The following is a 14,147-nucleotide window of genomic DNA, read 5'->3' on the forward strand; positions in this document are numbered from 1 at the left end:
AAGGAAGGAAGGAAGGAAGGAAGGAAGGAAGGAAGGAAGGAAGGAAGGAAGGAAGGAAGAAAGAAAAGAAAAAGAAAAAAGGAACAAAGAGAAAGAAAGAAAGAAATATTGAAGGGCTCCAGATGGAAAGTCCTTGTTGCATCCTGGTTTCACTCCGATTCCTCGCCAAGCAATCGCAGTTCCGTTCATTTGGCCGAGCCGAAACACTGAGTGCCGATCCTTCCCCCCCATATCTAGGATAGGATTAACTGGCGGGTCCTGGAGACGCCCCCCGTTTTTCTTCCTCTCCCTCCTCTTCATCCTCCTTTCGAATGAGGAGGAGATAGACGATGCAGAAGGAGAGAAAGCAGCAGATTTCGAATAAAAGCTGGATGCCCACAAACCTGGGGGGGAGGGGGGTTAAAAAAAAAGAGTCATTGGAAACATCTTCTTTCACTTTGCTCCATTGGGGCTGTTGCAGTTTAACAAGACTTAAAACTTTCCTTTTTCATCAGGCTGACCTGGACTGACGACAGGGTTTTTAAAAATGTTTTTTTTTTAATTTTTAATTGTTTAGTTTAACTTATTTATTGGGGCTGTTTATTTAATTTCTTTTTAACTTTTGTATTGTTGTTTTGTATTGTTGTTAGCCGCCCTGAGTCCTTCGGGAGATAGGGCGGCATGTAAGTCCCCAAAATAAATAAATAAATAAATAAAGAGGCGTAACGTTCCGTCTTAATAAGGGCAAATTTCATTTCTCCCTGTGGGGTTTTTTTTTAGAATACTAATTGGGGGGGGGAAGCATTTCTGTCACCCCGTTTTTTTGCGTAGAGAGAAGAGCAACAAAGAGGATCAGGAGACCGGAGGCTAAAACATACAAGGAACGACTGCTGGAATTGGGGATGTCCAGTTTAATGAAGAGAAGGACGAGGGTGACATGATAGCAGTCTTCCAGTATCTCAGGGGCTGCCCCAAAGAAGAGGCAGTCAAGCTATTCTCCAAAGCGCCCGAAGGCAGGACAAGAAGCAACGGATGGAAACTGATCAAGGAGAGAAGCAACCTGGAACTAAGGAGAAACTTCCTGACAGTGAGGACAATTAACCAGGGGAACAGCTTTGCCACCAGAAATTGTGGGCGCTCCATCACTGGAGATTTTTAAGAAGAGGCTGCTAGACAGTCACTTGTCTGAGATGGTGTAAGTTCTCCTGCTTGAGTGGGGGGCTGGACTAGAAGACCTCCCAGGTCCCTTCCAACTCTGTTATTCTGTTTAATGAAAACAAGGACAAGGGGTGACATAATATCAATCTTCCAGTATCTCAGGGGCTGCCCCAAAGAAGAGGCAGTCAAGCTATTCTCCAAAGCGCCCGAAGGCAGGACAAGAAGCAACGGATGGAAACTAGTCAAGGAGAGAAGCAACCTGGAACTAAGGAGGAATTTCCTGACAGAACAATTAACCAGTGAAACAACCTGCCTCCAGAAGCTGTGAAGGCTCCAACACTGGAGGTTTTTAAGGAGAGGCTGGCCAGCCATTTGTCCAGCTGAATTCCACAAGTCATAAAAGGGCCAAGTTTGAAGAGCCCTGAATTAGAACCTGCCAGGAGTTAGATCCAGGCAATTCAAAAGGGGTTTACAGAACAGAATTGGGAGGGACCTTGGAGGTCCTCTAGTCCAGCCCCCTGCTCAAGCAGGAGACCCTATATCATTTCAGACAAAGGACTGTCCAATCTCTTCTTAAAAATATATTCTCTTATATATTTTTAGACAGATAGATAGATAGATAGGTAGGTAGGGAGGGAGGGAGGTAGGTAGGTAGGTAGGTAGGTAGGTAGGTAGATAGATAGATAGATAGGTAGGTAGGTAGGTAGGTAGGTAGGTAGGTAGGTAGGTAGATAGATAGATAGATAGATAGATAGATAGATAGATAGATAGATAGATAGATAGATAGATAGATAGAAAGAAAGAAAGAAAGAACAGAGTAGAATAACAGAGTTGGAAGGGACCTTGGAGGTCATCTAGTCCAGCCCCCTGCTCATGCAGGAGACCCTATCCTCTTCCAGACAAATGGCTGTCCAGTCTTTCCTTAAAAAAAACAAAACTCCAGTGATGAAGCACCCACAACGTCTGGAGGCAAGTCGTCCCGCTGGTTCCCCTGGACTTAAGTTTCTTTGTGACTAAATAGAAATTCTAAGCTGATACCTCTTTTGACTCCACCCGCCTGGGTTCTGCCACTTTCCCCTATGCAAACCGAGATCCTTGGCGTGCTGCTTATCTCCTGGGTCCTGGGCAGGGCCAGCTGACGTCCAGTCATTAAGACAAAGGAAGGAGGCCGGGATTGGGCAAAGGAAGAGGACTCACCTTCTCCGGAAGGCCGTGTGGTTGTAGTATCGACAACCTGCTCTCTTTTTGCACTTATATTGCCACAGGAGACAGGTTGTGTCGATGGCACTGCCGTAGACCACGGGAGCAGGCAGCCAGGCTGGGAAAGAAGCAAAGAATAGATACAGAGAGTCAAGAGTTCATTTAACGACCTTCTGAGGTTACGACAGCACTAGGGGGAAAAAGTGACTTAAATCCGTTTTTCACGCTTACTACCGTTGCAGCCTCCCCGGGGTCAGGCGAGCAAAATTCGGACACGTGGCAACTGACTCGTATTTATGACGGTTGCAGCGTTCCGGGAGGGGTGGTGGTCACGTGATCCCCTTTGGCGACCTTCTGACCAGCGAAGCCAGCGGTGCAAGCTGGGTTCACGTAACGACCGCGTCGCTGTCCCAACAACGGCAGTGATTCGCTTAACAGCGGTGGCAGGAGAGGTGGTACAAACGGGGCACAGCTCAGTTAAGCGATATCTCGCTTAGCGACAGAAAGGTCGGTCGTAAGCGGAGGAGCCCCGTGCATTGCCTCCCACTGCCGGAGGCGGGTTTTCCCAGGAACTGCCTGAACGTGCGAAACGGGGGGCTCCAGGGAAGCCCCCCCCTCCTTTTTCTATTTTTCTTTTTCTATTATAAGTTATATAATAGGTATAATAGGCGCCCGACCTTCGCTCCTTCCGACGCGATCTGAAGACTCACTTATTCGAACAAGCCGGCCTGGCCTGATGGGGGATGGGTTGGGATTTGACTGTCGTTTTTAATATATCTATTTATTGTTTTAGCTTGGGCATTGTGTTTAATTCTTTTTTAACTTTTGTATCTTTGTATTTTTATATGTTTGCCCTGTTCACCGCCCTGAGTCCTTTGGGAGAAGGGCGGTATATAAATAAAATTATTATTATTATTATATAAGTTTAATAAATAAAATAAATAATAAATAAAATAAATATTCCTTTTCTATTTCTATTCCTATTCTATTTCTTTTTCTATGCTATATTTCTATTCCTTTCCTATTCCTATTCTGTTCTGTTTTAAGTTCCAGCCCGGGGCCTCGTCCGAAAAGGCCTCCGGGGTTGTCCCGTCTCGAAGCTTCCTGGCCTGCCCGCCCGGCCGCTGTCCGAGATGCTGAAGCTGCGGCCGGCTGGATCCGCTCAGCCCTGGCTCCGTTGGCGTCCCAGCTTTTTTTTGGGGGGGGGGGGTTAGGGAGAGGGCGCGGGGGTGTCCTGGGCCTTTGCTGTTGTGTCTGTAATCTAAAAGTCACTTTCCATCTAGATATGACAAACAGGAAGGAAGGGAGGAAGGAGGGAGGGAAGAAGAAGGAAGGAAAAGGGTGGGAGGGAAGGAAGGAAGGGAAGGGAAGGGAAGGGTGGGAGGAAGGGAAGGGAAGAAGGGGAAAGGAAGAGGGGGCTAAGGAAGGAACAAAGGGGAGGGGAGGGGAGGGAGGGAGGAGAAAAGAGGGGAGGTAGGAAAGGAAGGAGGAAAGAAGGGAGAGAGGGGAGGGAGGGAGGGAAGGAAGGAAGGAAGGAGGAAAGAAGGGAGAGAGGGGAGGGAGGGAGGGAAGGAAGGAAGAAAAGGGAAGGAAGGGAAGAAGGGAGTGAGGAAGGGAAGAAGGAAGGAGGGAGGGAAGGAAGGAATAAAGGGAGAAAGGAAGAAAAGGGGGAAGGAAGGAAGGAAGGAAGGAAGGAAGGAAGGAAGGAAGGAAGGAAGGAAAGAAAGGAGACAAACTTAGGGCTGGCCCTTCCCTTCCCTTTTCTTCCTTTGTTCCTTCCTTCCCTCCCTCCCTCTTCCTTCCTCCTTCTTCCCTTCCCTCCCTCCCTCCTTCCCCTCCCTTCCCTCCCTCCCTATAGGAATGACCTTGCGGCAGGAGGCGAAGAGAGGCTGCTTAGGGGTCAGAGGAAGAAACCTAGGAACCCCCCCCCTCACCGATCAGGCTGCAGGCCCAGGAGGCAGGGGGCTCACACCTTCTGACTGGCAAGCTTCCCTTAACGTCGCCTGACAATAAACTGGAACGCGCTCATTCTGGTTGTGTGGCCCGTCTGGTTTACCCAGCAGGACTGACAGCCGTTCTGATCCACTGGACGGAGCCAGCCAGGCACAGACCTCTTTGGCATGTTTTTTTTGGGGTGGGGGGCAGAGAACTGGGCCCTCCCTGCAACCTCTGAGGCCCTGGGCGGACGCAGGGTGGAGAACGCCCACCCATCGCCGGCCTGATTTGCAAAACGTCCTACGTTGGTTTCATCCCAAGAGCTAGACGCAGGGGTCTTCAAACTTGGCCCTTTGATGACTTGTGGACTTCAACTCCCAGAATTCTGGGAGTTGAAGTCCACAAGTCATAAAAGGGCCAAGTTTGAAGATCCCTGAGCTAGAGATTCGCTTCGTGGGCGGCTTAAAACTCCGCGCAAATCCCGGGGCCAGCCTAGAATTCCCGACGGAACCGGCCTTGCCACTTGACTTACCGAGAACCCTCAAGAGCAGAAACTGTAGGCCGAGGGCGAAGGACTTGTCTTGTCTCTTGACGCTCCTGAAACCCCGAAGAAAAGGATTGGGTTGGGAACAAATACTCTGGCTCTCCGGGGGCGCCACTTTGAGGATCCCCGGCGGTTTTACACACGCTTTGCGGTGGCTTCTCTGCACAAGGAGAGTGTGGGACTCAGAAGAGTTGGGAATGTTTTGGTCTCAAGGCTGCTTCTTCAAAAGGCAGCGGGACTGATTTTTCCTTGAGGAGGAGGAGGAGGAGGGAAAAGAGAAAGAAGAAGGAAGAGGAGGAGGAGGAGGAAGGAGAAAGAGGAAGAAGAAGGAAGAACAAAGGGAAGAAAAGAAGAAGAAGGAGAAGGAGAAGGGGAAGGAGAAGGAGAAGGAGGAGAAGAAGAAGGAGGAGGAGGAGAAGGAGAAAGTGAGGGAGGAGAAGAGGGAAAAGAAGAAGGAGGAGGAGGAGGAGAAGGAGGAGACGGAGCAGGAGGAAGAAGAAGGAAGAAGAAAGGGAAGAAAAGAAGGAGAAGGAGGAGAAGGAGAAGGAGGAGAAGAAGAAGGAGGAGGAGGAGGAGACGGAGGAGGAGGAGGAGGAAGAAGAAGGAAGAAGAAAGGAAAGAAAAGGAGAAGGAGAAGGAGAAGAAGGAGGAGAAGGAGAAGAATAAGGAGAAGAAGAATAGAAGAAGAAGAAGAATAGAAGAAGAAGAAGAAGAAGAATAGAAGAAGAAGAAGAGAAGAAGAAGAAGAAGAAGAGAAGAAGAAGAAGAAGAAGAAGAAGAAGAAGAAGAAGAAGAAGAAGAGGAAGAAGAAGAAGAGGAAGAGGAAGAAGAAGAAGAAGAAGAAGAAGAAGAAGAAGAAGAAGAAGAAGAAGAAGAGGAGGAGGAGGAGGAGGAGGAGAAGGAGAAGAATAAGGAGAAGAAGAAGAATAGAAGAAGAAGAAGAATAGAAGAAGAAGAAGAAGAATAGAAGAAGAAGAAGAGAAGAAGAAGAAGAAGAAGAAGAAGAAGAAGAAGAGGAAGAAGAAGAAGAGGAAGAGGAAGAAGAAGAAGAAGAAGAAGAAGAAGAAGAAGAAGAAGAAGAAGAAGAAGAAGAAGAGGAGGAGGAGGAGGAGGAGGAGGAGGAGAAGGAGAAGGAGGAGGAGGAGGCGGAGGAGGTGGAGGAGGAAGGAAGGAAGAAGAAGAAGAAGAAGAAGAAGAAGAAGAAGAAGAAGAAGAAGAAGAAGAAGAAGTTGTTTCACTTCACATCCAAGAAGCTTCATCAGTTGGACTTGATGGCGGTCGATGGTGACCGGATGGTTCATCATCACAACTGATGAAGCTTCTTGGATGAGAAGCTCCTCCTCCTCCTCCTCCTCCTTTCTTCTTCTCTTCTTCACTTTCTTCCTCCTCCTCCTTCTTCTTCACGAGTCCAGCTGCCACTTTAGAAAAGCATCTTTGAGGCAACTTGGAGCTGGAGGACTGAGACTCCCCCCGGACATCCATCCGTTCTTCTTGATTTCTGCCAAATCAAACCTTTGGGGGACACCTCATGGCTGGAAGGGAGTCCAGGCCTTTGCGATGGGGATCCCTCCCCACTTCCTGCCACCGATCATCCTCAGCTATTAACCCACCAACGTCTCAGGGCAGTCTACAAAGTATTTGGGGCCCTTTGGGGGACGGTTGTCCACAACGCTTCCTATTTTAATGAGACCATGGTGAGAATGATGCCATGACCAAGGGTGTGAGTCTTGCCTTGGGCATGAAAGCCGGCTGGGTGACCTTGGGCCAATCACTAGGAGACGGTGAGTTCTAGTCCCGCCTTAGGCATGAAAGCCAGCTGGGTGACCTTGGGCCAATCACTAGGAGATGGTGAGTTCTAGTCCCGCCTTAGGCATGAAAGCCAGCTGGGTGACCTTGGGCCAATCACTAGGAGACGGTGAGTTCTAGTCCCGCCTTAGGCATGAAAGCCAGATGGGTGACCTTGGGCCAATCACTAGGAGACGGTGAGTTCTAATCCCGCCTTAGGCATGGAAGCCAGCTGGGTGACCTTGGGCCAATCACTAGGAGACGGTGAGTTCTAGTCCCGCCTTAGGCATGAAAGCCAGATGGGTGACCTTGGGCCAATCACTAGGAGATGGTGAGTTCTAGTCCCACCTTAGGCATAAAAGCCAGCTGGGTGACCTTGGGCCAATCACTAGGAGATGGTGAGTTCTACTCCCGCCTTAGGCATGGAAGCGGATGGGTGACCTTGGGCCAATCACTAGGAGATGGTGAGTTCTAGTCCCGCCTTAGGCATGACAGCCAGCTGGGTGACCTTGGGCCAATCACTAGGAGATGGTGAGTTCTACTCCCGCCTTAGGCATGGAAGCGGATGGGTGACCTTGGGCCAATCACTAGGAGACGGTGAGTTCTAGTCCTGCCTTAGGCATGAAAGCCAGCTGGGTGACCTTGGGCCAATCACTAGGAGATGGTGAGTTCTAGTCCCGCCTTAGGCATGACAGCCAGCTGGGTGACCTTGGGCCAATCACTAGGAGACGGTGAGTTCTAATCCCGCCTTAGGCATGGAAGCCAGCTGGGTGACCTTGGGCCAATCACTAGGAGATGGTGAGTTCTAGTCCCGCCTTAGGCATGAAAGCCAGATGGGTGACCTTGGGCCAATCACTAGGAGATGGTGAGTTCTAGTCCTGCCTTAGGCATGAAAGCCAGCTGGGTGACCTTGGGCCAATCACTAGGAGACGGTGAGTTCTAGTCCCGCCTTAGGCATGAAAGCCAGCTGGGTGACCTTGGGCCAATCACTAGGAGATGGTGAGTTCTAGTCCCGCCTTAGGCATGGAAGCGGATGGGTGACCTTGGGCCAATCACCAGGAGGCAGTGAGTTCCAGTCCCGCCTCAGACAGGAAAGCCAGCTTGGAGACTTTGGGCCAGTCTCTCAGCCCAACCCACCTCGCTGGGTGGTTGTTGTGAGGAAACGAGGAGCAAAGTGCGCGGGCTATGTTCGCTGCCTGGAATTATTTGCAAAAATAATCAAGGCCGGACACCGATAAACGTCTTCAGCTACCTGAGAACGAGCACGAAGGCTGGCGTGTGGGAGAGGCTGGCTAAGAATCCAGATATGGCCGCAATCAAAATGAAGGGCAGCAGGAAGTGTCTACAGGAAGAGCTACAGTGGCCGGGCGTAGCGTACCCGATGGCACCGTTGAGGATGACGCAGTTGCATTCGGTGTAATTCTGAACGGAGGAGGAGGAGGAGAAGGTCAGGAAAGAACAACAGAATAGTGGAATGACACAGTTGGAAGGGGCCTTGGAGGTCCTCTAGTCCAACCCTCTGCTCAAGCTGGAGACCGAGGTAGGTAACCTTGCCTCTTTTATGACTGGTAGACTTCAACTCCCAGAATTCCTGAGCCAATCATGCTGAGGGGAAAGGGAGAGGTTTCCAAGCTGAACCATGCTGGCTCAGGAATTCTGGGAGTTGAAGTCCAGGAGTCATGAAGGGGCCAAAGTTTTCCCCATGCTGGCTGAGGAATTCTGGGAGTTGAAGTCCACGAGTCATGAAGGGGCCAAAGTTTCCCTCATGCTGGCTCAGGAATTCTGGGAGTTGAAGTCTGCGAGTCATGAAGGGGCCCTAGTTCCCCCATGATGGCTCAGGAATTCTGGGAGTTGAAGTCCACGAGTCATGAAGGGGCCAAAGTTCCCCCATGCTGGTTCAGGAATTATGGGAGTTGAAGTCCGCGAGTCATGAAGGGGCCAAAGTTCCCCCATGCTGGCTCAGGAATTCTGGGAGTTGAAGTCCACGAGTCATGAAGGGGCCAAAGTTCCCCCATGCTGGTTCAGGAATTATGGGAGTTGAAGTCCGCGAGTCATGAAGGGGCCAAAGTTCCCCCATGCTGGCTCAGGAATTCTGGGAGTTGAAGTCCACGAGTCATGAAGGAGCCAAAGGTTTCCCCATACTAGCTGAGGAATTCTGGGAGTTGAAGTCCACAAGTCATAAAAGAGCCAAGGTTGCCTACCCCTGGCCTATACCATTTCAGACAAATGTTTGTCCAATCTCCTCTTAAAAACCTCCTGTGTTGGAGCCCCACAAGATTAGATTAGATTAGATTAGATTAGATTAGATTAGATTAGATTAGATTAGATTAGATTAGATTAGATTAGATTAGATTAGATTAGATTAGATTAGATTAGATTAGACTAGATAACCTTTATTGTCATTTTGTACTGTGGGCACAACGGCACACCTTAAAAATGAAATGTAGTTGCTTGCTCTCAAAATGTACACATACACAACACACATTTAAACATATTATATACAACATAGGTATAGACCTACGCCCTGACATATAAGTAACATAAAAACAACTTCTGGAGACAAGTCCTTCCATTAATTAATTAGGTTGCTTCTCTCCTTGGTGAGTTTCCATCCGTTGCTTCTTGTCCTGCCTTGGGGCGCTTTGGAGAATAGCTTGACTGCCTCTTCTTTGGGGCAGCCCCTGAGATACTGCAACCCTGCTATCATGTCCCCCCGTCATCCTTCTCTTCATTAAACAGAATAACAGATTTGGAAGGGACCTTGGAGGTCCTCTAGTCCAACTTCCCACACAAGCAGAAGACCCTATATCGTTTGAGACAAATGGCTGCCCAGTGTCTTCTTAAAAACCTCCAGTGTTGGAGCACTCACCACTTCTGGTGGCAAGCTGTTCCATGGGTTAATTATTCTCACAGTCAGGAAAGTTCTCCTTAGTTCTAGGTCACTTCTCTCCTTGATGAGTTTCCATCTGTTCCTTCTCAGGTGCTTTTGGAGAATAAGTAGACCTCTTCTTAACTGCGGCCGCCCCTCAAGTAGCAGAAGACATCTACCCTGTCCCCACGGATAACCGTCTCCCGGCACTTTTGTTTTTAATGTGTAAATGGCCCCTCAATCGCCCAGGCCAAAAAAATAAATAAAAAGCTTACAATCGTGGCAACTGGACGGAAATGGATGAAAACCAAGACATTTCGTTACTCATCCAAGTGACTTCTGCCAAAACGAGGCCCCAAAGCTGCTTTTTCACGAGGCAACTGAGCATCTCCACCGACAGTTCGCAAGGATAATTTTTGGAATTAGGCGAAGAGGTGCAATTCCGTTCATTGACATTTACATTGCATTTCATTTGGGGGAGATATCCCCTGCAGTTGGTATGGCAAGAAGGGCTGCCCCAAAGAAGAGGCAGTCAAGCTATTCTCCAAAGCGCCCGAAGGCAGGACAAGAAGCAACGGATGGGAACTCATCAAGGAGAGAAGCAGCCTGGAACTCAGGTGGAATTTCCTGACAGAACAATTATTTATTTAACCAGTGGAACAACCTGCCACCAGAAGTTGTGGGTGCTCCATCATTGGAGGTTTTTAAGAAGAGACTGGACAGCCGTTTGTCTGAAATGGTATCGAGTTTCCTGCCTGAGCAGGGGGTTGGACTAGATGACCTCCAAGGTCCCTTCCAATTCTGTTATTCTGTTAATTCAGCTCCTTTGGGTATGTCTTGTTTACTGAAGAAAAAGGACCGGGGTGACATGATAACAGTCTTCCAATATTTGAGGATCTGCCCCAAAGAAGAGGCAGTCAAGCTATTCTCCAAAGCGTCTGAAAGCAGGACAAGAAACAACGGATGGAAACTAATGAAGGAGAGAAGCAACCTGGAACTAAGGAGAAATTTCCTGACAGTTAGAACAATTAACCAGTGGAACAGCTTGCCACCAGAAGCAGCGAATGCTCCAACGCTGGAAGTTTTTAAGAAGAGACTGGACAGCCATTTGTCTGAAATGGTATAAGGTTTCCTGCCTGAGCAGGGGGTTGGACTAGATGACCTCAAGGTCCCTTCCAACTTTATTATTATTGTTATTATTATCATCATTATAAGAGTTAGGACATTGGAAGGTCCTAATTCTTGCTCTACCGACTGCAAGATGTAAATGAATGGAAATGCAATAAAGGTGCATTTCTTTGGTTAATGCCCTTTCCCAAACGGAAGGGAGGAAGAGGATTCCTACGCACCACGACGGCCTTGGTGATGGGGTTGATGTTGACTTTGGTGCATGCCGCAAAACAAGGGGAGATGTATTCCACGAGGTCCTGCCCGCACACCGGGTTGAAAAAGGAGAGCGAACAGTTGCACTTCAGGTTGCAAGCGGTAATCAGCTGCCAAGCTCCAGAACTACGAAAGGGGGGGGGGGAGAGAATAATTATCAGCCGGTCTGAACTTTTGAGCACCAGCGCATAGCAATAGGCGGACTTTATTAGCGAATCTCATTATCTTAAAAAACAAAACTTCATTTACTGATTGTCCCAAAGGTGCTATTTTCAAGAGGCAACTGGACTTTCTTGTTTTTCTTTGAAGGCGTTTCGCCGCTCATCCCGGAAGCTTCCTCAGTTCTTTTTTTTTTATTATTAAAGAGTTTTACAAAAAAGCTTCCTCAGTTCTGACTGGATGGTGGGGAGTGGAAGGATTTATACTCCTTGCAAAAAACTGGTCATTTGCATCCTTTTTAGAGGGTCGTTGAGGCCACTTGGTGGTTTGTCTGTGTCCTCAGGGTCACCCAAATGGTGCAAATGGATGGTGGATCTATCTCCATTCTACAACACAATCCTTTCTGCAGTTCCAAGAAGGCTCCACACCCATTTTCACCACTCGGGTGACCCTGAGGACACAGATAAAACCTCCAAGTGGCCTCAACGACCCTCTAAAAGGATGCAAATGACCAGTTTTTCTGCAAGGAGTATAAATCTTTCCACTCCCCACCATCCGGTCAGAGCTGAAGAAGCTTCTTGGGTGAGAAGCGAAAGGTCTTCAAAGAAAAGGCTCCACACCCACTTGCACCACTCAGGTGACCCTGAGGACACAAGTAAACCTCCAAGTGGGCCTCAACGACCCTCTAAAAAGGATGCAAATGACCAGCTGTCTGCAAGGAGTATAAATCCTTCCACTCCCCACCAGTCAGAACCTGAAGAAGCTTCTGGGATGAGAAGGGAAATGTCTTCAAAGCATAAGAAAGTTCCATGAGGACACAGATATACCTCCAGATGGCCTCAACGTTTCTCTAAAAGGAATTCTGGGAGTTGAGTCATAAAGGGGCCATGGTTTCCCCATGCTGGCTCAGGAATTCTGGGAGTTGAAGTCCACCAGTCATGAAGGGGCCAAAGTTTCCCCCATGCTGCCTGAGGAATTCTGGGAGTTGAAGTCCGGAAGTCATCAAAGGGGCCATAGTTCCCCCAAGCTGGCTGAGGAATTCTGGGAGTTGAAGTCCGCAAGTCATCAAGGGGCCATAGTTTCCCCCATGCTGGCTCAGGAATTCTGGGAGTTGAAGTCCACAAGTCACAAAGGGGCCATCATTCCCCACCCCAGCGGTAATCCTCGACTTACATAGATTTGGCTTACGTACCTCCAGTGGGTTCACTTAACAATCACGGCAGAAGAAGGTCGTAATATTGTACAGGACCCCCGTAACAACCGCCTTGCTTAGCAACCAAAGTTTTGGGCTCACAGGCGGTCACAGTGTCGAGAACGACTTGTACAACCACGATCTGAGGCGGCTCCCGAGTTAGTGTACCTTCCGGAATAATCCAGCCCGGCGACCCGCTGGGTGGGACACCCCAAGAAGAGAAGGGGGATGTCAAAGAGGACACAGAAGGCCATGCTGATGATGCACAGGACGGTGGCCTGGCGGAGGGAGAAATTGCAGCTCTTCATGATGGCGCCCCCAAGGATGATTCCCAGCATGGCCCCAGGGATGTTGACGGCTCCTGCGGGTTGGAGGGGGGAGAGAGCACAAAGCGAGGGTCACCCTTGCGGTGGCTGGGCTCCCGGTTGGTACTAGGCTGGGAGGTGGGTTGTCGGTTATGGGGTTCTGGAGGTCCTACCTGGTGGGCTCGGGTCACGTACAGACCGGGCACATCACGACTTAAGCCTGTGAGGGTCCTTGGCGCTCTCTCTGAGTTTGGTGTTTTTCTTGCAGACGTTTCATAACACAACTAGGTAACGTCAGCAGTAGTAGAAGAGAATGGGATGGTGGAGAGGAGGAGGAGGAGGAGGAAGAGGAGGAGGAGGAGGAGAACAATAGGGTCCTTGGGGCTCTCTGTGTTTGGTGGTGTACTTGAAGAAGTTTCATAACACAACTTGGTAACGTCATCAGTAGTAGACGAGAATGGGGTTTGTGGAGAGGAGGAAGAGGAGGAGAACAATGGGGTCCTTGGCGCTCTCTGAGTTTGGTGTTTTTCTTGCAGATGTTTCATAACACAACTAGGTAACGTCATCAGTAGTAGAAGAGAGTGGGGTTTACGAGGAGGAGGAGGAGGAGGAGGAGGAGGAGAACAGTGGGGTCCTTGGTGCTCTCTGAGTTTGGTCGTTTTTCTTGCAGACGTTTCATGACCCAACTAAGTAATGTCATCAGTGATGAGGGTGGAGGTTCGTTCCCTGAGCTTGTGGGTTTCTGAACGTTTTGTTACCAGGCTAGGTAACATCTTCAGACTCCGCTGAAGATGTTACCTAGTCTGGTAATGAAACGCTTGGAAACCAACCCACAAGCTCGGGGAACGAACCTCCACCCTCATCCTACAGCTGAGCTGCAGATATTCACCACAATTGCAAACCCCATGGCTCCTTCAGGAAACACTACACACAGGTAGTCCTGGACTCACAACATAATGACAAATAATAAACACAAGCAGTGCCGTCAACAGACCCATCAACCCACAACCAGCCTACGAACTCCTCAGAATCCAAGTCAACCACACAGCCAACCAGAGGCAGCACCGGCCTGCAACTGTCCCGCGCGATCCCCTACTTCCACCAGTGGTTCACCTCCCAAGACCCTGACCTTACGTGACCTCCCCATCACAAGACCCATCAGGAGCCCCTCACTGGTGACTCAACCCTGATCCATCACAAGACCCCTGACAAGGCCCTCACTCGACACCCCCACACCTGAAGCCCTTATAAACAGAAGGACACAGAAAGTGACATCCCCCTAAACCTTTTAGAGTCTGGGTGCCCAAACTGCAACCCAAAACCCACTTACGTATCGTCGGGTGCCGGGTGGGCGTGGCCCATTGGGTGGGCGTGGCCCATTGGGTGGGCGTGGCTGCAGTGGTAACGGCAGAGTGGGTGGGACTAAAAAGTTCGATCAATCAGTTCCAATTTTGCGAGATTTTTTTTCCCCACGAGAAGTTGAAATTGATTGATTGATTGATTGAAACTGGGGGGGGGTGTGTGCACACGGCGGCGGAGGCCTAAAGCGAAAAGGTTTTAGAAAACCCAGCTGAAGGCCTAAGAATGGGGTGACGGCGCGTGTGCCCAAAGAGAGGGCTCTGCGTGCCACCTGTGGCA

General features: G+C 49.4%; 1 protein-coding gene across 1 annotated transcript in view; it reads right to left on the minus strand.

Annotated features, from left to right (window-relative positions):
* Nucleotides 1–244: 244 nt before the first annotated feature.
* The window catches only part of SLCO2B1 (solute carrier organic anion transporter family member 2B1), a gene marked incomplete at both ends in the record, with an annotated part of 72,579 nt that continues 58,676 nt past the window's right edge, over nucleotides 245–14,147 (minus strand). Inside the window, 6 exons of the mRNA XM_081327696.1 lie at nucleotides 245–383; nucleotides 2,335–2,455; nucleotides 4,805–4,869; nucleotides 7,854–8,023; nucleotides 10,820–10,979; nucleotides 12,373–12,565. Of these exons, the coding sequence (XP_081183822.1) occupies nucleotides 245–383; nucleotides 2,335–2,455; nucleotides 4,805–4,869; nucleotides 7,854–8,023; nucleotides 10,820–10,979; nucleotides 12,373–12,565 (848 nt within the window). The remainder of the gene's footprint in view (nucleotides 384–2,334; nucleotides 2,456–4,804; nucleotides 4,870–7,853; nucleotides 8,024–10,819; nucleotides 10,980–12,372; nucleotides 12,566–14,147) is intronic.

The sequence above is a fragment of the Vipera berus genome, assembly GCF_964194415.1.
Source record: "Vipera berus genome assembly, chromosome: 4".
Lineage (NCBI taxonomy): Eukaryota > Metazoa > Chordata > Lepidosauria > Squamata > Viperidae > Vipera > Vipera berus.